This window comes from Vicugna pacos, chromosome 29 (assembly GCF_048564905.1).
Source record: "Vicugna pacos chromosome 29, VicPac4, whole genome shotgun sequence".
NCBI classification, from domain to species: domain Eukaryota; kingdom Metazoa; phylum Chordata; class Mammalia; order Artiodactyla; family Camelidae; genus Vicugna; species Vicugna pacos.
Window position 1 is genome coordinate 200,529 of NC_133015.1, and position 22,117 is coordinate 222,645.

The window sequence follows — 22,117 nt, forward strand, 5'->3', positions numbered from 1 at the left end:
CCATGTGTGGAATGTCCTCAAGCCACCATGCCTGACCACTTGAATAAAACCCGGTCCGTGTCTGTGTGCTGAGTGACTCTGAGTAGCAAATCCTGAGGCCCCAGGGCCTTGAGCTGGGGACATTCAGAGGAAACCTCCTCACGTCTGCAGCAGAGCTTGGATGTGGGACAGGGTGGGGAGGGGGGCACATGGCAGCCACCTTCCCTAGGGCACTTATGCAGCCTACAGAGACATGTTCCTTACAGCAGCCGGTCAGCAGTGGGGGCGATGCACCTGGCTCCCGACATCTAATCCCCAGCTCCACAGAACCTGAGAACCTGCCAAGTAGGGGCAGGGCTGAGCACACACATGCTAGTGTGCATTTATGTCTGTGCACATGTGTGCACACCTGTCTACCCCCATTTGTGCCATAGACATACAAAATCTATTTCTAGGAAACTCTGTGCTCAACCAAACTGCTTCATTCCGAGAGGAATGCAGCACCTTGCTACAAGGCAGATTTTCTGGAGGCCCAACTTGGAGAATTGAGCTGGCGGACCAGCCTCCAGTGAGATTCTAAGAGCCGCACCCCAGGCTGCAGGTGATGGTAGCTGTCAGCTGTCTGCTGGTGGAAAGGGCCTCGTGAGGACTAGGGTAAGGCAGGAACCTGTTCCAGACTCATCGAAAGGAAGAGAGTGCTTGACCTGAGGACCGGCAGGTGCCCAGGAGCCATTCTGGGGAACATACCTCCTCTCTGCAGACGGAAGTAGCATGCACCTTCCTTTCTCATCAAGAATGGCAGTTTTTAAATGGCTTTTTTTTAGGTTTTCAGGTTATAGAAATTACATGGAGGAGTTACAAAACCTCAAATATTGATATAGGTAGAGAGAATCTGAAACGTGAAAGGCTCTGAATTCCATCCTCCGTCTGCCTCTCTCTGGTCTGGAGGTAAATGTTGTGAGTTTCCTCGATGTCTGTGCACACCTCTCCCTCCTTCTCGGTCTTCTCTTTTTCCATGGAAATTGGATCATGTTGTATAGAAGTCTCTGCAACTTGCTTTTTTAGTTAAGACGGATTGTGTGGGTCTTGCCTGTCTGCACACAGACCTGCCTTATTGCTGACAGCTGCATGGCACGGCCATGCGTGGTTTAGTCCATCCACCGCTGCTGATGAGCGTTTGAGCACATAGGTGTCCGCTCTGGTGTGCCAGAGATCAGTTCCCAGAAGTGGCAGTGGGCTCCAGGCAGGTGCTGGCCCTGGAAGGGCTGAAGCAGCTCCCCTCTCACCGGGGCTGGGTGGACGCCAGCACCACGGGTGTTATGGTTGCACCTTGCCCCAACCTGCCCGTCCGTGGTCTTGGAGACAGCGAGCACCTCTTTTCCACAGGAAGCTTGTTGTCTAGTCTGATTCAAAGCTGAGCCTCAGCCCGACCCACTGAGGCAGATTTCAGGCTCGTCTGTTCCTCCAGGTGGCTGTTCCCCCCCCCCCCCCAGATGCAGTTCCTGCTGGAAGGTCACAGATTAATCCTTTATTCTTGTGAAACGGGGTCGAGACTCAGCAGAGGCAGTAGGCGGTGTGTCATCATCATGTGCTTGCATTGTAACCGCCGGCCCTCTATGAGGCCCCGCTTGGCTTGTGGACATCACAAAGGATTCAGGGCACCTTTTATACAGAAGAGTGTTCTTTGGGAGATGGAAAGAATAGGGCCTGTCACTTCCTTTGTGTTTCCTGAAGGTGTAAGGAGGAAATCAGGGGCAGGCTGTAGGTGGTCCCCTCGCTCCTGACAACAGCCCACCCCCGCCTGCCCAGGGGTGCCCTGGACCGAGCCCTGGACGGCGGGCCTCAGCACGGACACTGACCCTGGGGTGGCACTGGGATCTCTGTTAGAGCGCCTGATGTTCAGCACCTGACCCTGAGGAAGCAACAGGGGGAATAAGCTGTCAGAACATCACTGCGGAAAAATGAGACCAAGCAGCTGCTCGCTCTTGGAGGCAGGATTTTGCAAACCCTCGTGTGCTGAGCGGGGCAGGTGATGAAGTGTAAGCAGCAGCAGGGACACTCAATGCGCTTGAGAAACACGAGCTCGCATGGTTTTAACAACTGCAACTGTGAAGCCAGAAGACGTAAAATTTGTGATTTTCAAACATAGCATAAATAATTACAACCCTTTCAGATCTAAAGACACCCATTTTTACTGAAACCCCATTATAAGGTGCCTCATCATCCTGCAGACTTTCACAGGCAAAGGCAGACGGTGTCTCCCCGAATCTATCAGCCGCAGTGAAAACCCAAGTAATGTCTGTGCTTGGTTCTACGGAAGCTGTAGGTGTGTGAGGCATCTGTAAATTTAGTCCCAGTTTCTGCACATGTGTGTACGAAACGCACTGGTGAATGTGGGTCAGGGGCTTTTACAAGGGGCACCGCCCACCCACCCTCTGGAAAGGGTTCGGGCTGGCTCTCCAGGTCTTCCTGTTCCCTCCCTCCTGGTCAGACAGACTCGAGGGCTTTGAGGTGGGGAGGCTGAAGGAAGGAGGTGGGTGGAGAGGGTTTCCTTTTGGCCGGGGTGGGGGGGCAGTTTAATAGAGCAGCACCGGAGACAGCAAGTCTGTGCACTGAGCAGGGGTGATGGGAAAGGGGGCCCACAAGTCCCCAAACCCACGAGGTGCCCGTGTTATACAGAAAGCACAAGTGAAGGACGTGAGTGTAACTTAACGTTGCTTTTGATGTGTGGACGTCACTGTGGCTCGCAGACCCTCGACCACATCCGGTCTACACTGTGTCTCCTTGCCCTCTGCCCATTTGTCCATCTGTCTGTCCATCTGACCACGAGGTTGTGCAAGGCTTTGCAGAAGACAACGCTGAGAGTTCAGCAAAGGAGTGAAAGGTTTTAGGGGAGGTAGGCCTTGAGCGAGGTTGGTGCGGGAGTAAGAGGGAATGACCTAGAAGTAAGTTAATACAGCAAAGGTGTAGTTGGTGTGGTTGCCGGGCGGGCCACACCCAGCCCTGCAGAGGCAGAGCAGCCACCACCAGTGCTGCCCAGAAGGACAAATGTGGCTTTCTTGGAAGCTGGGAGCTTCCCAAGGCTCCAGGGCTAGGGAATGACCTTGGGGCAGCTTTTCTGGAGGTGACTGGTGGCGGGAGATGGGGGGGTGGCGTGGACGTGGTTTGGTAAGTTTCTTGAATAATCTGGGCCTCAGCCTCTGCCCTGCAGAATGGGGGGAGGGCGGCTGCTAGAGCAAGTTCTCTTTAAATCCCAACAGCATCTCTGTCTGTGACCCGCCCGCGTCAAGGGCGCTCACAGCCCTGCTCACACGCCCACGGCCCTGTGCCCACACTGATGAGACCCCGGGAAGACAAGGGGACGGGGAGAAGGCTGAGCCCGACTTGGCCTGCAGGTGGCCACGCGAGGTGCCTGGTACCTGAACCTGGGTCAGCGGTGGTGGGTGCCGGGAGGGGGCGCGGAGGCAGGCAGCCTGACCACAAGAAGTCCCTGGAGGTGGTGGGGGTGGGAGCAATGGACCCACGACACTGCTCAGGAGACACCTCTGTGCCACAGAAGCGCAGGGCGACTCTGAGCAAGATGCCCCCCGGAGCGAGAGGGCCTGGCAGGGAGGGTGACCTCCATGTGCCTCTGTCTGCCCGCCCCATGCCGGGGAGACAGCTCAAGAGTGTTTTCTAAATAACATTCAAGAACAAGTTGAAAGGATGTTTGTTTGCAAAATAAACCAGACAAGTAAATGTGTTCCAGTGTTGCTGGCCTGTCAGTTCATCTGAGAAAGTTCCCAGTGGGCTGAGACTCGCCCCTGCCTCACCCACCTTTGGCCCCCTCTGGATGGGGCAAGCGTCCAGGTAGTGATGGGGCTCTGGGTGTCTGTCCCCAGTCCCATTCTGGCACTTGGCCCTCAGGTGAGCCAGGATGTGACCGGTGCCCAGGCCCACCTCCCTCCCTCAGCCAGCAGGGGTCTGACTCAGGGAGTACGTCCCAGCAGAAATGTGCAGGGAACACTGTGGCAGCTCCCACGAGGGACAAGGACAGCCCACAGGTGCCTGGATGAGGGGCCCTCGGAGCAGCAGCCTGGGTGTCCAGCTCCCTAGACCCCGAGCCACACCCAGCCTCACGACTTCTGTGGGGCAGAGTGTGTCGGCTGTGGGAGCCCTAGAAACAGGCTGATGCCCAGTGAGAGCTAAGTAATTGTCCGCTAGTCCCGATTTCCTCTTATGGAAGGACTGGTGATTTCCCCACAAGGAGCTAGTAAGTAAGTAAGAAAAATGTCAACACTTAGAAAACTGACCAGCAGAAACTGATAATTAATGAACAAAAATTATGAAAGACAAAAAGAATGAGGAAAAGATCGCACCCCTCATAAGTAAAATTAAAAACTGGATCCCATAATTGCCTATGAATATGGTACTGTTCTGTGATACTGAGGTAAGGTTACAGCTACATTGTGTGGAATAACACTATAACCTTTGCATTTAGTGGTTCTGTTGTATCACAGCATTACCACAATACAGTAACTAGTGTACAACACAGCAAATTATTACCTGTGTTTCCTCTATAAACTTCAAACACATTCTAACTTTAAAATGTTCATTTCACGTGGCCCAGTAATTTCATTTCCAGGAATTTCCCCTAATTAAGCATTCAGCTGCGCACAATTTATGTGTAAGAACAGTCGTCATGATGCAGTTCATGATGTCGGTGTCAGAGAATCAGAAACAACAGAGCTATTCACTCATTAAGGCGTGATGAAGTAAGCTGTGGCTGGACCACAGAATGGAGCCCTTGGCGTGGGGAAGGGGGCTCCCAGGAGTCAGAAACCACTGGGCAGTCTCGAACAAGGCCGGAGTCCTGGGAGGGAGAAACAGCTGCATACTCTGAGACCTTCACTGCTCCTGAGAGGAAGCTCGTGGACAGTCAGCCTGCAGTTCCCTCCACCGCAGTCCCGGTGGTCACTAACTCTGCCAAGCGAACCATTAATAGTGCAGTATGAATTACACAGTCCAGTTACTCACCTAGCAAGGATATTTAGGAATGAAATTTAGGACAGCCACCTTTTTGAGCAAGTAAACCGGGAACAGCAAACAGCCAGCTCACCTAACTCAAGCAGTGCCACTTACAGGGCCGAGGACTGGTGTGCCCTCAGTGGCAGCATGGCATCTCTTCCTGAGGCCCAGACTCCAGGTTCCGCCTGTACATCGACGTCTGCCCGTACCCGTCCCACACACAGCACCTTCCTCTTTCACAGCAACAAAGGCCAACTCATCAGGAAGAGGCGACAGTCCTCAGTGTGCAGGCACCTCGTGACAGGGCTGCCAGGTGCAGGAGGCAAACGGACAGAACTGAAAGAAGAAACAGACAAACCTACGGTCATGGCTGGAGATTTTAACACACTTCTCTGTAACTGATAGAACAAGCTTCCCCCAAAACCAGTAAGGATGTAGAAAATTTGAACAAAATATTAACCAAAAATACCACCCAACTTGGTGTAATCAATATGTATAGAACATATGCATACAGAGAACATATATATAGCATCCACAAACATTGAGAACATACATGTAGAACATACATGTTTACAACACGGAGCATATATACACATGCAGAACACATATGCAGAACATATACATACAGAACACACGTAGAACACAGCAGCCAACAATTGCAGATTGTGTGTTTTGCAAGTGCACATGGAATGCTCAGCAAACAGACCACATGCTAAGCACAAAAGCAAGTTTTGATAAACTTCACAGAAATAAAACCATACAGAGCAGTTTCTCTGACAAAATGGAGTTAAGCTGGAAGTCAGTAACAAAAAGTTAACCAGAAAATGCCCAGTAATAAAAGTTACACAGCATATGTCTAAACAGACCTACAAAGAAATCTCAGGGAAATTATAAAATATTTTTAGCTGAATGAGAACAAAAACACAGTGCATCAAAATTGGTAGGGCACAACTAAAGCAATCCTTGGAGGAGACTTTGGAACGTGCAATACAGACAGGAAAAAGCAAATCAGAAGAATCGGTGACCCAAGCTTCTACTTCACGGGAAGAACAAAGCAGTGCGCTTTCTCCCCAGTCTGTTTCCTCTTAGACGTTCAAGACAGAAGCCTCAGAATCACCCAGTCCTCACGCCCGGTTCACCAAAGGGCCTCACCAGCTCCACCCACCATCTTCTACCTGGGGCTGCCCCCTCTTTACCGCCTGTTTCTCAGCTGGTCCCTGCTGAATCTTGCTCCCCTCAAATTCTTCCCTGATCTGGCCCCAGTTTAAAGTCACCCGTCTCCCACTTCATCAGGACTTACAGACTCAGGAGTGGATGTGTCGAGACACAGAAACAAACAGGCCTAGGGTTGCCTTCCCCTTCTGTTCACAGGGAAGGGGACGTGCAGACATCTCCCTGCTAGCTTCCTCTCTGCTCAGAAGCAGAAAACCTTGGAGACTGTCCCCACTCGATCTTTCCAGGGAACCCAGATCTAGGGAGTCTTGAGCCAGTTCCTTCCCGATCTGTCTTCACAGCGCACACAGGTGCTGCTCGTCTGCACACGGTGGTGAACATGAGGCCTCTGTACCCGAAGACAAGCAGCCCAGGTGCCCCCAGGGCTGCGGGGTGTGGTCCCAGCACACCTGGGATTAGTGGCCTGGGCAGCTGTGCCGGAGGTAAGAGGACAACCCTGCATTTAGGGACACCAAGGCCATAGGAGAGGACAGCAGGCCCCTGCACCAAGCACCCGGGACCGTCATTCCTCCAGGGAGAGGGCAAACCAGCTGCAGACGGAGAGCCCACGGGCCTGTGGATGTTGCTTTAGGAGTAGTGACCACAGATGTGTTAACGTGCACTTATGCTCTTAAGAAGGAAAAGCAGGTCTCTGAGAGGTTCAAGATTTCATTAAAAATTTCCCTAATGGTAGGCGAGGTCACAGGAAGGCCCCGGAGGGCTGGAGGGGTGGCTGTAAAGCTCGGCACCAGGAGGAAGATGGTGCGGGCAGCAATCACTGCCCCGTGGTGTGGCAGGTCTGGCTGGCAGGTGGGCGGCCATGTCTGATTAGGCCAAAACCATATAGGCCTCGTGTTTATTTTCCTGGAAATACACTTGAAGTACTTACTTCTATGAGAAAAACAAAACAAAACTCAATTTAAATAGTGACTCATTTTCTCAAGCAAGTCACTTAGGCTCCCACCATCCGCCTTTGCACAAGATTCTCATTGCCATAACAACCAGGGTGGAATGAGAAATAACCAGACCAGAAATTCCAGAGTTCTTCCTCAGAAAAATGTTTAGTTTTGTTTGGATGGGATCTTTCCATTAAGAGAGTTCTGTTCTCAAATGGCAGATGGATCTGGTTTGGCCCCAAGGTCAAATGAAGCAAATATTTCCCAGCCCAGCAGTCTGACCACAAGGTCCCCCTCCAGCAACCCAGCCGCCCGCTCTAAGACCCCGTGTCTGCTGTTCCCCAAGAGTCAGGGGCACTGACCAGACTGGAGGCCCCAGGCTGGTATCTGTGGCCCTGTCCCACTGGACATACCCCTCGCAGTAAAGGCCCCTGGGAAAGGTGAGTCTGAGCCACACGTGTGAAGAGGGACCAGAGCTGCTCCCTAAGCCCGGAGAGGCCCACGGCAGTCACGCGGCTCCTCACCAGCCACGCGGGTCCCACCAGCACTTCCCGGGGCTGACAGTGCTTTACCCGACCAGGGGTTCTTGAGGTTCCTCTGCAGAAAAAAAAAGAATCAAAGTTCATTTTAAAACCAAAAAAGGAAAGTTAATACATTCTCACAGTATGGATAAATACAGACCTCAGATGGATTTAAAAGGTAATAATATATTTAAAATCAAAACCAAAACAATTACATCACCATTTGGGGAATTTTTTAATGATTAGTTGAGAAACTCTTCTTAAGTGAAAAAACAAAATCCTCCATTTTACCACAGAAACATTTTAAGGAAGTTCTGCACATCAAAAAAAAAAAAAGCCATAAACTAAATTAAAAGGCAAGTAACAATATAGAAAAGTGTTTGCAAGAACTATGAGAGGGAATTAGCATTCCTAAGGTTCAGTTAATAAGAAGTCTGCCAGAACTCCAAGAGATAAGTTGGCAGATTGCTTAAAAAGCCAATCCATGGACACCTGAATGAAAATGGCTAACAGATACATGGAAACTCTTCAGCTTTACAAGTGAACAAAGTGATGCATTTTTACTTTTACTTCCCAATGCTTCACAATAATTTGTAAAAATAAACGAGTAATATTTGACTCTGGCCATGTGAGACAGGGCCTAGAATGTTACTGACAGGATTAGCTTGGTCCAAAAGTTCAAAAACGCAATTCAGTGAAGACAGAAATAACTTTAAAAATGTTCACAAACGTTGACCAGATAGTTTCGCTTCTTAAGCATCCTAAGCAAAAAACAAAACAAAAAATGCTTTTCAGCAAGTATTTCTGTACAAGAGTGGCTCACAGGTGGCTATTTACTGGGATATAATTTGACCACAGGACGCTGATGATAAGCTGTAAAAGATAATGCCTCGGAGGTAGGGTGGGGACGGAAAGCACTTCAGCTGCCTACAGAATCCTTTATTCATATAATATGCATTAACAAATACTAAAAACACAGTAGTAAAGTGGCTGTTCCCGGGGCACCATTCATTCACTCTCACAAATTCACCCTTCCTTTCTTCCAACTAACGTGTGAAGGGTCCCTGGGGCTCTGGGGCCACACGTGGACGGCACGGGTGCCTGTCCCTGGGGGGCTGCGCTCCGGGCGGGAGGATAGACCACAAATCGGCACACACCGCAGTGAGCGCTGCACACGCCTGCCGTTGGATCAGGGACACGGGGACATCCCCAGCACGAACGAGGGTCCTCGGACACGGAAGTTACAATGAGAAGGAAAAAATGCAGTGAGCACACGGAAATGAACGTTCTCGAAGCCTGGCTTTCGGGCGCTGCACAGAGGGCCCCTCCCGCCACTTGGAGTGGAGTCACCGTGGGTCCCCGCTCCTCTGAAGTCAGCACCACCTTCCTGAGATGTGGCTGCAACACCTGGAGACAAGGGACGTAAGACACTTGGGACAATTTATTATCAAAACACGCGCTTGGTGAGTTCCAGCCATCACCACACTTCTCAGTGGAAATGAAATCTTACGGTTTTGATCAAAGTCGTTTGTGTCTTACGAAGTTGCTCCCAGTCCAGAGCAAAATTTCAGGTGCTGGCTTTTTAATACAATCGCATGTTCTGTCTCACAGCCTTGTCCTCCACCCAGCCTGGTGTGCTGGTACTGGGAGGGAGGAGCCGGCCTCCCAGCCCCACCTCTCACCGCGAACACGCAGACCTGCACCCAACGGGCATCTCCATGCCTAGGGAGGCAGACATCCTGGGAATCACGCAAAGTCCGGGGGAAGGGGCTGAATTACTGCTGCTCCTGATCTGGGGGATGTTGGGGTCTTGACCCACCCTGATTGATTGTCTCCTCCTTCCAACCCATCGTCTTCCTGTCTTAGGAAAGCGTGGCACTAGAAGTAACTAGCTTCTATTCTCCTCAAATACTGTTCGAGTACTTCCTAGAATTCTCTGGTGTTGATTTTCAGATCAGCGCGCTCCATTCTAAGGATTATACGTCCTTTTGTCGCTCAGATTTAATCAATTACAAAAGGCAGCACCTTCCTCCCATATCTGGCTTCTCTGGGCCCGGGGGGCACGTGCCATGCACGTGGTGGTAGCGTCTTGCTTCTGCAGCGCAGCAGCTGTCTCTGAAGCCCTTCTGTGTGGATAACCTCACTCAGCAGCTGGATCAACTGCACCCCAGAGGTGAGGGGAGCTGAGAGATCTAGGTCACGCGTGAGAGAGAAGGTCCAGGCCCCCAGCTGGCTTTCACAGTTCCAGGAAGGCGGTCATTCCCCTTCGCAGATGAATCACAGTAGAGGTCTGGCGTTTGGCTGCTTGAATCAAGGCAGACGTTCAAAAATGCATGAACTGTCTGGTCTCAGAAGCAGAGCACTTACCAACAAGGAAATATAACCATCTACCACCCTGCTGTGTTCAGACGGTGACTCTCTACAGTGGTGATTTCAAGTGTCAGCGGCCCCCAGTCCCGGACCCCTTTTCATGTGAGAGAAATAAACCCCTGTTTCTAACTACAGAAAGTTGTCCTGTTATTGCAGCCAAGGAGAGCCCCAGACCAGAGATTGGACGTGACTCTCCAGCCAGGCTCAGGCACACTGGCCACCACCACACCCCCAGTGCCCCTTCCCAGGGGGCCCAGAGACCCTGTCTCACAGAGGGTCTCCCTTCTCTAGGGTCTTGGCATCATCAGGAAACTGGAAGCTTTGGCAGCCCGAGGAGGGGTTCTCTCTGCGAAGCACCCCTCCCCACTGCTCTCTCTGAGGCTTGGCAAACACCACCAAACCCAGATTTATCCAACCCAGCTCCCCTGGCACAGTGGTTGCCCTGGCACCTCGGGGGCCGTGTACCTCACCCCGCCCAGAGGCTCACGTCAGCAAGGCCAGTCCCTCCGAGCTGAGCCCCCGGCTTCTCACCAAAGTTAGAAGATGAGCTGGCATGTGACATGTCAGAATTCCTGGCATATTAGCTATTAGGGGAAAACCTCTGACGTTTAATACTGTTGGATCTCAGCATGATCTTGTCCCAACAGGACGCTTTAGTCCTCGGCCAGGTGTACGACCACCACCCAGTCCTGACAGAGACCTGGCAAGGGGCTGCTAAAAGCCCAGGCTGGCCACCGGGAAGCCATCCCAGGGCGGCCTGGCTCTCTGCCGGCAAGGAGGCCAAGCTGGAAACTGGAGGCCTGGGTGCCATGACCCTCTGTTCAGCTCTGGACAGGTCAGTCCACCTCCAGGACTTGAGCCAGTTTGTTCAGTGTTTGCCCCACCCCACACGATTCCAGGCTCATCGGTCCCCCCACGAGAAACTGCCAGGCACACCAAGGATTCTGTGGGGAAGCCTCCCATTCCGGGTGCAGCAGCTTGGCAGAGCTCCATGGAGTCGGGAAGCTTGAGCGTCCACTCAACAGCTGAGTGTCCATCAGCTAAGGAGGCCTCCTCCCCGGTCAGCCGTGCTCCGGGGGCTGGGGTCCCCCAGACCTCCCGAGTCCCTCCCTGCAGCCACACCCTCCACCTACCACTGCAGCTTCCAGCCTGGAGGCCGAGGCTGGGTCAGAACGCACATCCCCACAGCCCGCTCCTTCACGAGCCCCCCCACACACGGTGCCTCACCTTGGTCCCGGGGTGTGGAGGCCAAGTGGCAGACGGACTCGGGGGCCACCACGCATCCGTCCTCACTCACTGTGTGGCACAGGAGCAGTGGGCGCTGTGTGGATAAATGAGGAAGCACACACACTCTGCCACATACACGGCCTGAAAAGTCACTTTGCTCATTTTCAAGGCAGGGATGAGAGTTAGACTTTCTGGTGTAAGAGCAGCCAACAGCAGTTGACTGACAAGAGTTTAAATAATGCTGATGGTCTGCTCCAGCCTTTGCCTAGACTTTTACTAAAAATTCAGAGCACAGAGTGTTCCAGAAGGCACTCTCTCTTGCCAACACCGGCATCACCAGCCACGTCTTGCTTTGAGGGACCCGCTTGGGCACTGGTCCATGCAGGCCTGCCCTGGGAGGGTAGGACTTCACTTAATTTAGTTAATCAGCAGTTGAGAGCGGTCGGGTGTTGGTCCTATGTCACAAGGATGGGTTTCGATGGCGCCAGACAGGGCAGAATATTCTAGAATGGCACAGGCCTTGTTGCTAAGAACCGCTTCCCCAGCTTACAGGGATGGGTCGGTTGGCCCCATGGACCATCCCCACCTCACTGGGTCAGAACATCTCAGGACGGGAATCCAGTACCTGCTACTAGTCCACGTGTCCTCCTCCCTCTCTCTGTCCACGTTGGCCCCTGGAATCCCTTGTTCCAGGCACGGAGGCACCTAGACTGTGAGGCCGGCAGAAATGGTGGGTCCTGACCCCCAAGCCTCCAGGGAACCCAAGCCTGGAGAAGCTCGGAGCCGCAGGCTGGGGATGAGCCGTCTGGGTGCAGGTGGCCCGCGGGCAGCACGTGGACAGCAAGGGCCCTTCAGGGCAGACCAGCAGCTCGCCAGCCTCTCACGAGGCATGTGGCCTTCCTCGTCCACCGCCTGACGGCGGGTGGCCTGGAGAACAAACTGTCCTCACTCAGCTCTCTCCCTCAAGTGCTGGCTTGGGTACAAAGGACTCCACCCTCCATCCCTCGCAGAGGTTATAACAGCTCTCAAACATGTAAACTCTTAGAAATCCGGAAGATTAGCAGTTCCTGACTCAAGCATTAGGAAGATCTGGCGCAAGAGGAAAGAGCGTGGCTGTCACATTGCTCACGGGGTGACGTGTGCGTGGGGACAGCGATGTCCTCCCACTCCCCGTGCAGTCTGTAAGCTCACTGAATAAATGTTTGTCTGTTACCACAGCTTTGTAATTTACTTTGAAATCAGGACGTGCGATGCCTCCAGCTTTGCCCTTCTTTCTCAAGACTGCGTTGGCTAATCTGGGTCTTTTGTGGTTCCCTATTAATTTTAGGATTTTTTTCCATTTTTGTAAAAATTGCCATTTGGATTTTGATGGGGATAAGCACTGAATCTGTAGCTCACTTTGGGTAGTGTGGACACTTCAACAATGTGAGTTCTCCCAATCCATGAACAGGGGTGTCATTTCATGTATCTGTGCCTCCTCTAATTTCTCCCATTAATGGTTTGCAGTTTTCAGCAGACAAGTCTTTCACCTCCTTGGCTAGTTCCTAAGTATTTTATTATTTTTGATGATATTGTCAATGAGATTGTTTCATTAATTTCCCTTTCAGATGACTCATATTAGTGTCTAGAAATGGAACAGATTTTTGTGTCCTGCAACTTTATGGAATTCATTTATTAATTCTAACAGGGTTGGGGTTTTTTTTTTGGTGGAGTCTTTGGGGGTTTCTACATACAGAATCATATCATCTGCAAACAGAGATCATTTTACTGTTTCCTTCCCAATTTGGATGCCTTTTACTTCTTTCTCTTGCCTGATTGCTGTGGCCAGTGGACACTCTTACTGTGTTCTTGGTCTCAGAGGCAAGCTTCCCAATTTTTCACCACTGAGTATGGTATTAACTGTGGCTTGTGATAAGAGACCTTTGCTATGTTGAGGTAAATTCCTTTTGTATCTAGTTTGTTGATCACTTTAATAACAAAAGGGTGTTAAGTTTGGTCAAATGCTTTTTAACACCTATTGAGAAGGCCGTGGTTTTTACGCTTCATTCTGTCACTGTGGTGCATCACATTTATCGATTTTCTTATGTTAAACCATCCTTGCATCCCAGGATGGATTTCACTTGATCACGGCTCACGATCCTTTTAATGTACTACTAAACTGAGTTTGCTATTATTTTGTTCAAGATTTTCATGTCTTTGTTCATCATGGATATTGACCTGCAGTTTTCTTGTGGGGTCTCTGGCTTTGGTGTGAGGGTAATGCTGGTCTTGTAAAAGGAGTTTGGCACCTGCATAAAGACACACATATGGACCGATGGAACAGGATAGAGGGCCCAGAAATAAACACACACACCCATGGCTAACTGATTTCTGACCAGAGTGCCAATAATATACGAAGGGGAAAGGACAGTGTTTTTAATAAACAGTATTGAGAAATTAGATGACCACAAAGGAATAAAATTAGACCTCAACCTTGCACCATACACAAAAATTAACTCAAGATGGATTAAAGACTTAAACACAAGACCTGAAACTGTACAACTCCTACAAGAAAACATGGGGGAAATGTTTCTTGACATTGGTCTTGGCAATAATTTCTTGGACGTGAAACCAAAAAAGCAAAAAACAAAAGCAAAGATAAACAAATGGGACTATACCAAATTAAAAATCTTTCACAACAGAAACAATTAATAGAATGGAAGGGTGACCTCTGGAATGGGAGAAAATATTTTTAAGCCATATAGCTGATAAAGGATCAATTCCTGAAAGTTATACAAAATTCTACACTTCAGTAGCAAAAAACCCAAACCTGATTTCTCAAAGGACTTGAACAGACATTTCTCCAGAGAAGACATACAAATGGCTAATGGGTATATGAAAAGACATTCAACATCATTAGTTATCAAATACAAATCAAAATGCAAATCAGAACTGCCATGAGACACCACCTCACACCTGTCAGGATGACTATTATCAAAAAACAAAAAAACAGCAAGTGTTGGCAAGGATGTAGAGAAATCGGAATCCTTGTACATTGTTGGTGGGAATACAAAATGGAGCAGCTGCTGTGGAAAACAGTCTGGAGGCTCTTGAATAAATTAACAGTGGAACTGCCACGTGACCCAGCAGTCCCACGTCTGAGTATGATCCAGTCCTGGGAATATACTCATCAGAACTGAGACCAGAATCACAGAAAGCTACCTCTACCCCCATGTTCACTGCAGAATTATTCAGAGTAGTCAAGATACACAAACAACCCAAGTGTCCATCAGCAGATGAACGGATAAAGGTAATGTTGTGTATGCAGACAACAGGTTATTAGTCATCAAAAAAGAAAGAAATCCTGCCATTGGTAAGAGCACGATGAACCGGAGGACACGAGGCTGCGTGAAGCCAGTCCCAGCACAAACACTGCACGTGCACGAGACGTCCCACACAGTCAAGCTCAGAAGCAGAGATGCGCTTCAGCGGTTGCCAGGGGCTGGGGGAGCGGGGGATGGAGAGTCTTCCTTCAGAAGCCCTGTCCAGTGTCCTCCACGCACAGGTCTTGGATGGCCTCCAGGAGCCGGCCCTCACCCTCCGAGGTGCTCTCCTGTGGTTTCAGCCTGTGCCGTCTCAGGCGCCAAGAGAGATTTCTGAAGTCACAGCAGATCCCAGACCCTATCCAAGCCCTGACTAGACTGGCTCAAGGCCCTCCTCCAAACCTCCTCACCTGAGCCCCCACCGTCCTACAGCAGGCATCCTGCTCCCAACAACAAGGCTGCCCCGGGGTCCTCCTCAGCTTGGCTGCCTTCTGGCTCCAAGACTCCCGGGCAGAGCCCTATTCTTGCATTAAAATGCTGAAGGGAGAACTCTCAACCCAGACCTCCACACCTGGTAAAAACGTGTTTCAAAACCTACGGAGAAAGGCTTTTGTGACAGAAACAGTGGGAGCTGCCTGCCAGCGCTCCTCCCCTCTGAGAAGCATCAAAGGCAGCCCCCCAGGCCGAGGGGACAGGACGCAGCCAGCAGCACAGTAGGTGTGGCCCACCCAACTCCCCTCTCCTCCTTCTAATGCTTGAAAGAACCATCTAAAGCAACACAGCACGAGCTGCGTGTCGGCTGCGTACAAAGGGAAGACATCCGGCGAAGGGCAGCAGGCGCTGGAAGAGCAGGAAGACCTGGGGTGACCTCCCTCCCCGCCCAGGGAAGTGCCGTTATTCAGAGAGGGTAACGTTCTGCACAAGCAGTGTGGTCAGCCTGCAGGCCATCGCCAGCAACGTCTCTTGGACTAGAGCACACCCACAGCTTCTCCAGCGCAGACGCCCAGCAGGACCCTTCTCATCTCCACACGTGCCTTCAAAGACTATTTTTGGCAACACTGCATCTCTGCCAAGGCCACCACCCAGGGTCCTCCTGCCCTTGAATCCCTATGACAGCTAGAATTAAGAGGACGTATTTATCAGTATCATCTTTACATAAAGCTGCAAATGCTTTAACACCAAAGCACGTCGGTCTGACCGGACAGCCCGACATTTCCAGCAGGACGAGCCCAGGAAAGCGTTAAGAAAACACAGGCGGGAGGTCATTTTAGTGGAGTCACTCCTTTAATTTAAACCTGTGACTGTCATTTTATGCTTGACTAAGAAAAGTATTAATTAAAAATACATTTTCATTTGGATTGTTTAAAAATCTCTTAATAAACGTGACAGTATTTTAAAGCTGCTCTGAAAACAGGTGGAAATGTCCTCAGAAAAGAGCAGCCGGGCGTGGCTCTCTCACTAAAGTGCTTGCTGCTTCCACTCGAAGACAGTGATTTACTTCCTGGTGCACTGAAGTAGCATTCCTGTGGAACGAACCACGTGCGGAACACACGCCGTCCGTCTACACGAGGGTGCCCTCCCGGCTGCGGCCAGGGCTGCGCCCGCAGTTGGTGGTTTCCTGGCTCCTACGGGGCCTCCTGCAGGAGCAGACGCAGCCTCCTGCGCTCGTCCCCCGCCGGGGTGGCCCACTCCCTCCTCAGGTACTGGACGTCCACGCTGCTGGAGGCTCTGGCCAGCACCAGGGCCAGGAAGCTGCCACGGGTCTTCTCGGCTTCCCCCACGACAGTCATGGCCACCAGCCTGGAACCAAGAAGCACACGTGTGACCCTGACTCACCCTATCACCCGCGTCCCGGGGAAGGAAGAGGAAGGCTGCAGCGTCTGTCATCATCAGAATGGAAATCAGACCCGAGGCAGACGGACTCAATCTACAGAAACCACACTGAAACGTGTCTCTGCAGCCAGAGACTGTGGGACTGACGTCTGTGATGGTCACTGCTAAGCACCAGGGATGTGCGGCCTTGAGATGGGGAGCCCACAGACCTGCACCCCTCGCCCAGACCTCACCCTGAGCTCCAGATCTGCCGTCCAGCCAAGGAACCGCACGTGGGGCCGCTGTACCATGGGCACCTTCGCCGACCCCGTTTCTCCGAGCAGGCCCGCTTCCCCGCCATGTCCCCTCCATGGCCACCCCATACCCCCGTCCCCACACAGCACCCTCTGCAGCCTCACCACCGTCCTCCTGTGGTTCAGTGCCATCTCCCCTAGGCCTCCCCATCCCTGACTTCCAAGTTCAGTTGGGCCCTGGTATCCTAGGAACACCCATCACGTAGTCACAGCTTTAATCACCGAGATTAAACCACACCCGCCGCAATGTGCCCCTCCCGTCTTCTCCACCATGACTGGAGCCAGACCTGAGGACCACGCAGGTAGACTGCAGGAGCAGGCAGCCCCTCGAGGGGCAGCGGGGGTCTCAGTGGCAGGGAACCCCCGTCGGGGCCCACAACCCAAATACCCCCCAGCCCTCCCCCCAGGCCCCAGGACGTGAGCCCATCACATTATTTCATTTTGTCACCCGTCAGCCCATGGGGACTGCAGCCCACTGACCAGTTCACTGTCACAGCCCTGGTGCCTGCAGCCGTAGGGGCGCACAGGAAGGACCCAATAAATACTTGTTTTCGTATGTAGTCAATTCACCTACAGCACAGGAGCCAAGAATACACAGTGGGGGAAGGACGGTCTCCAATAAGTGGTGATGGGAAAACTGGACAGACCATCATCTCACACCACACACAGAAATCAACTCAGAATGGATTAAAGACTTGAATGTAGGACCTGAAACCATAAAGTCCCAGGAAAACACAGGCAGCAATCTTCGTGACAGTGTCCGGGCAATGGCCTTTCTGGATCTGACTCCAGGAGCAAAGGCCACAGGAACAACCAGCTGGGGTGACATCAAGCTGAAAAACTGCAGAGCAGGAGAATGAGCAGCAAAGTGGACACAGACCGGCGGGCAGGAGAGCACGTCCGGCAGCCACACCCCTGCTGAGGGGCCAGCACCCTAAACACGTGAGGAACTCACGCCCCTCAAGAGCAAAAGCACAAGCAACCCAATTCAAAAGCGGGAAGAAGATCTAAAGAGACATTTCTCCAGGGAAGACACACAGAGGCCAACGGCCACATGAAAAGGCGCTCAGCACCACTGGTCATCAAGGAGATGCAGACCCAGACCACACAGACGTCACCTCACCCGTGTCAGGACGCCACCATCAAGCAGACAACAGCGCATGTCGGCGAGGGTGTGGAGAGAAGGGGGCCCTCGTGCACCACTGGTGGGAATGCAAGTTGGTGCAGCCACTGCGTGAAACAGTCTGGAGGTCCCTCAAGAATTAAAAATGGTTACCATATGACCCAGCAGCTCCACTCCTGGGTAGGTATTCAAAGGAAACGAGAACAGGACCTTAAAGAGGTATCTGTGCCCCCACGTTCACAGCAACACTGTTCACAATAGTCAAGACATGGGAACAGCCCAGGTGTCCATCAGTGGTTGAAGGGATAAAGAATACGTTATGTACACATATTAAATGTGGAATATTATTCAGCCATAAAAAGAAGGAAATCCATTTGCAACAACATCGAAGGATCTTGAGGACAGTAAGCTAAGCGAGATAAGCTGGACAGAGAAGGACAAACACTGTATGATCCCACTTATATACAAAACAAACAAGAAAACCCAGCCAAGCTCACAGATACAGACACCAGACGGGTGGTGGCCAGAGGGAGGGGCGGGGGTGGGCCGAGGGGGTGAAGGGGTCGGAAGGCACAAATTTCCAGTGGTAAAGGAACCACCATAGGGCGGGACGTTCAGTGCGACAGCTGTAGCTAAGTAACACTGAACCGCGTGTCTGAAAAGTTGCCAAGAAACTAAACACTACAAGTTCTCATCACAGAAAGAAAAGTCCTGAAACCATGTGAGGCGATAGACTTCCGTGGCGATCATTCCACAACCTGCACAAACACCAAATCACGACGTCGCACACCTAAAACCAGCATGCTTTATGTCAGTTACACCTCAATACAAATAAATAAACGAACAGACAAACACGTTTTATTAAATAAATGAGACACGTTTTGGAACAAACTGCATGAGCATTATGTGTTTATCAGCAAATCACAGTTTGGATTTTAATGATGTAATTTTTAATAATTAGAATAATGTAAGTATGCCTACTACTTGAACTAAATAAACGCAATTCTTAATTTTTTTCATATCTTATCAGTATGCCCCTAACATTCTGTCAAACGATCTTCTGGTTTTGATCACTTTTTATCTTCTTTCTTTCACAAAAGGGATGTGGTCCCCATCCTCCAGGTTATAACAAGCCTTCACAGAAGGAGGATCTACTGACAAGAGACATAAAAGCTAAGAAAAAAAGACAGGTGAATGGAAAAAGTGGTCTCAAGGAGGACTCTTCCTGATGCTCATAAAACAACAAAGATGAGAAATTATTAGAGCACACGGGTGACAACCCAGCTCTCGCGTGTGTGGGACGGGCCCCAGGGCAGTCGGCCCCCAATCGCCTGGGGCAGGGGGACTGTGACTCTGTGGAAGTCCCTGACTCCTGACTTCCACGGAGCATCCTTGTCAGAACGCAGAAGGAACGCTCTGTCTACCGCTCAAACGTGCGTGAATTTATAAAACTAGTAAATAAACTAGTAAATAAATAAAGTGCTAAGAAGAAAAAAGCTCCTTTATTTACAGAGTGAATTCTCTAACCATACACTATTTTAGGCTAAATATCAAACAGACACACTTTAAAGTGATTTTTAACACAGTGCTTAAGTATATAAAGATAATATATAAATTTAAATACAAATAACCGCACTTTAAAGTGTAGTAGCCTTATATGTAACTTAAGGAAGACCATCAGTGACGCTTCTTCAGGAAATCACCCGTGAGGGCTCGAGCCTTACCTGTCTGGGGAGACGGACTGTTTGGCCACGGGACCCAGGTCGCTCTCCAGGAGGTCCCAGACGTAAATGCAGGACGCGTCGTCCCAGACCAGAAACATGGCAGGTCTCGTCAAGGACCAGTGCAGGCCGTTTATGGCGCGGCCGCCCGTGCTGTGGTCCCACTGCAGGCGTGGGAGCTCGGCCGTCAGCTGGTGCAGCCTGAGGCTCCCGTCAGAGCAGCCGGTCTGGGGAGGGCAGACTGGCGTCACTCAATCTCACAGCCAGGAAAGATTTCAGAGCGTTAGCTTTCTTTTGTTTGTGTAGCAGAAAGAGCTGGTTTAATTTTTGTTTCCAAACATAAAATTATAACATTAAATGTTGTCCTCACAAATTACCAACTTGAGCTTTCTCCTTGGAGACTGACTCACTGTGAACGCCCTCCAGCCCAGGATGGCTGAGACCAGTGAGTTCAGTGACCAGGTAAATGGGCTGTCGCCAATTCAAGCTAGGACGCTGAGACTGGGAAGACTGACACTAAAGTGGAAATCACTGTGCCACTTTTTAAAAGTTACGTACATTTGCACCAATAATAGGACTGTACATTCCTTTTGGAGTGAAATTTGCATTAAAAAAACTTAGCTGGTTTAGTAAAAGACGAAGTTTTTAGCTTAAAAAGAGAAACTTAATTCCATTTTACTCAATATATTTAATCCTTCACATTCTTAATCTTTCAAAAAAACCAGAAGCCTGAGTGAGCAATGTCGGGAGGTCTGTCTGTTCCAGGACCAAGTAACTAAGCACATCCGTGGACAATGGGGCTGTTGGGGAGGCGGGCCCAGGGCCAGCACGGATTGGGGCTGGGAGTGAACGTCACTGTGGGAAGAGCAAACAGAACCACGCACAGGACGCAGACCCACCGCTGGGGACAGCCTGCACAGCAGAGTAAGGACTAGCAGTCAATTGTGATCCATGGGGAGAGTGGGGAGCCACGTGTCCATGCAGACATAGTAAATGTGCTCCGAGGAGGAAAGGAAGTCCTCCAACCTGCAACAGAATTCACAGCAGGGTGCCAGGAGCTCCAGTAGTGTCCCCGTGTCCCCCACCAGAGCCCAGGGGTGAGACGTGGAAGTTGGGGCCCATGGGGGAGACTGGTGTCTGCAGACAAGGAGATGCCAGCAGACTGGATGGAGGGCATCTACGCCCTTGGTGAGGGCCCAAGGCCGTCTCAAGCAGAGGGGACACGGTGACTGAGCAGGACTCGGGAGGGGCATGATCTCGCTCGTCATGGACGCTGACTGACAGGATGTTTTGCTCCACCCCACAGCCAACAGGACGGAGGCTAGAGGAGGGCCAGCTCAGCTCCTCAGGGATGGACACCCTGGCCACAGGTCAGGGATGTTCCCCCATGCCTGGCAGGGGCGGGAATCCTCGTGCTGGTCTTGAAACTGCTCTCTAAGCCTGAAATTATGTCACAAGCGACGGCCCCGTGGAGTGAGCTGCCCTGACCACAGACGGGGCGTCAGGACATCAGAGCAGAAGTGTGCCGACACTGTAGACGCAGCAGAACTGGTGCTTTAAAAACCGATACTCAAACAAGATTACACTGTATAGCACAGGGAAATATACACAAAATGTTATGATAAATCACAGAGAAAAAAAGTGACAATGAGTGTGTATATGTCCATGAATGACTGAAAAATTGTGCTGAACACTGGAATTTGACACAACATTGTAAAATGATTATAAATCAATAAAAAATGTTAGAAAAAAAAACAAACCGACACTCTTACCAGGAAAACTGGTTCCCCGAAAGGTGAAAAGTCAACCACGTTCACCCTTACGGGTCTCACGCCCTGTTGCTGGGGTCTGAACAGCCTGGGAAACACCCTCCGCTCCTGTCTGGTGCCGTGGCAGACGAGGCCCTGGTGGTGAGAAGAGGCCCCGGTGAGGAAGGAGGGGTCTGGCCCGGGCTGGACAAAACCGCCATTCTTGAGACAGTGTAAACAGCGGCACCACAAGGGCGAGCGGAAGCTCATCTGCAGGGAGACGGTCACCGAGCAGCTCTAGTCACAGAGCGAAGTCCGAACACCACTCACCATGTCCGTGCCCACGACAAAGCGATCAGGGTCTGAAGGCAGAAATTTAACGTTCAGTGTTTGTGTGGACACCCAGAATTCATCGCCTTTATGGAAAAGGCTGGAAAAAGAGAAGGACAGTGTCAGGTAGCCTGGAAGCCGCAGGGCGGAGGTGGCACCTGTGCCACACGGGGCGCCCACCCGCGACCAGCATCTCCAGCCCCCTTGCTCTTCGCTCCTGTGCTCTCCGCGGGTCACCAGTCCTTTCTTCCAGTGTCTGTCTGCATTCTCGCTCCAACTTTCAAACCTCAGAGACAACGGTTCCACCTAGGAACGCCTTCAGACCCCACGACCGGCGCTGTCCCGGCGCCTGAGTGTCTGTGGCCTCCCCGTGCGGGGCCGCCCGCAGGCAGCAGCCCCTGTGCCACTGCGCGGACCCCAGGCCACCCAAAACTTGGTTTCTGGGCTTCTCCCGCTGCAGGGGCGGCGCGTCCTGGAGTCCGTGGGGTCAGCTCTAGCGCACGGCCCAGCAAGCCCACCGCTCCCCATCCGCGGGCTCCAGCTCTGGGAGGAGGT

The 22,117-nt window shown here is 51.3% G+C and overlaps 1 protein-coding gene across 1 annotated transcript in view; it reads right to left on the reverse strand.

Moving 5' to 3' along the window:
* Positions 1 to 15,776: 15,776 nt before the first annotated feature.
* LOC140690213 (cytoplasmic dynein 2 intermediate chain 1-like) overlaps positions 15,777 to 22,117 on the reverse strand; it is a 51,199-nt gene continuing 44,858 nt past the window's right edge. Inside the window, 4 exon segments of the mRNA XM_072951692.1 lie at positions 15,777 to 16,314; positions 19,488 to 19,711; positions 21,257 to 21,388; positions 21,563 to 21,662. Of these exon segments, the coding sequence (XP_072807793.1) occupies positions 16,140 to 16,314; positions 19,488 to 19,711; positions 21,257 to 21,388; positions 21,563 to 21,662 (631 nt within the window). The 3' untranslated portion in view covers positions 15,777 to 16,139.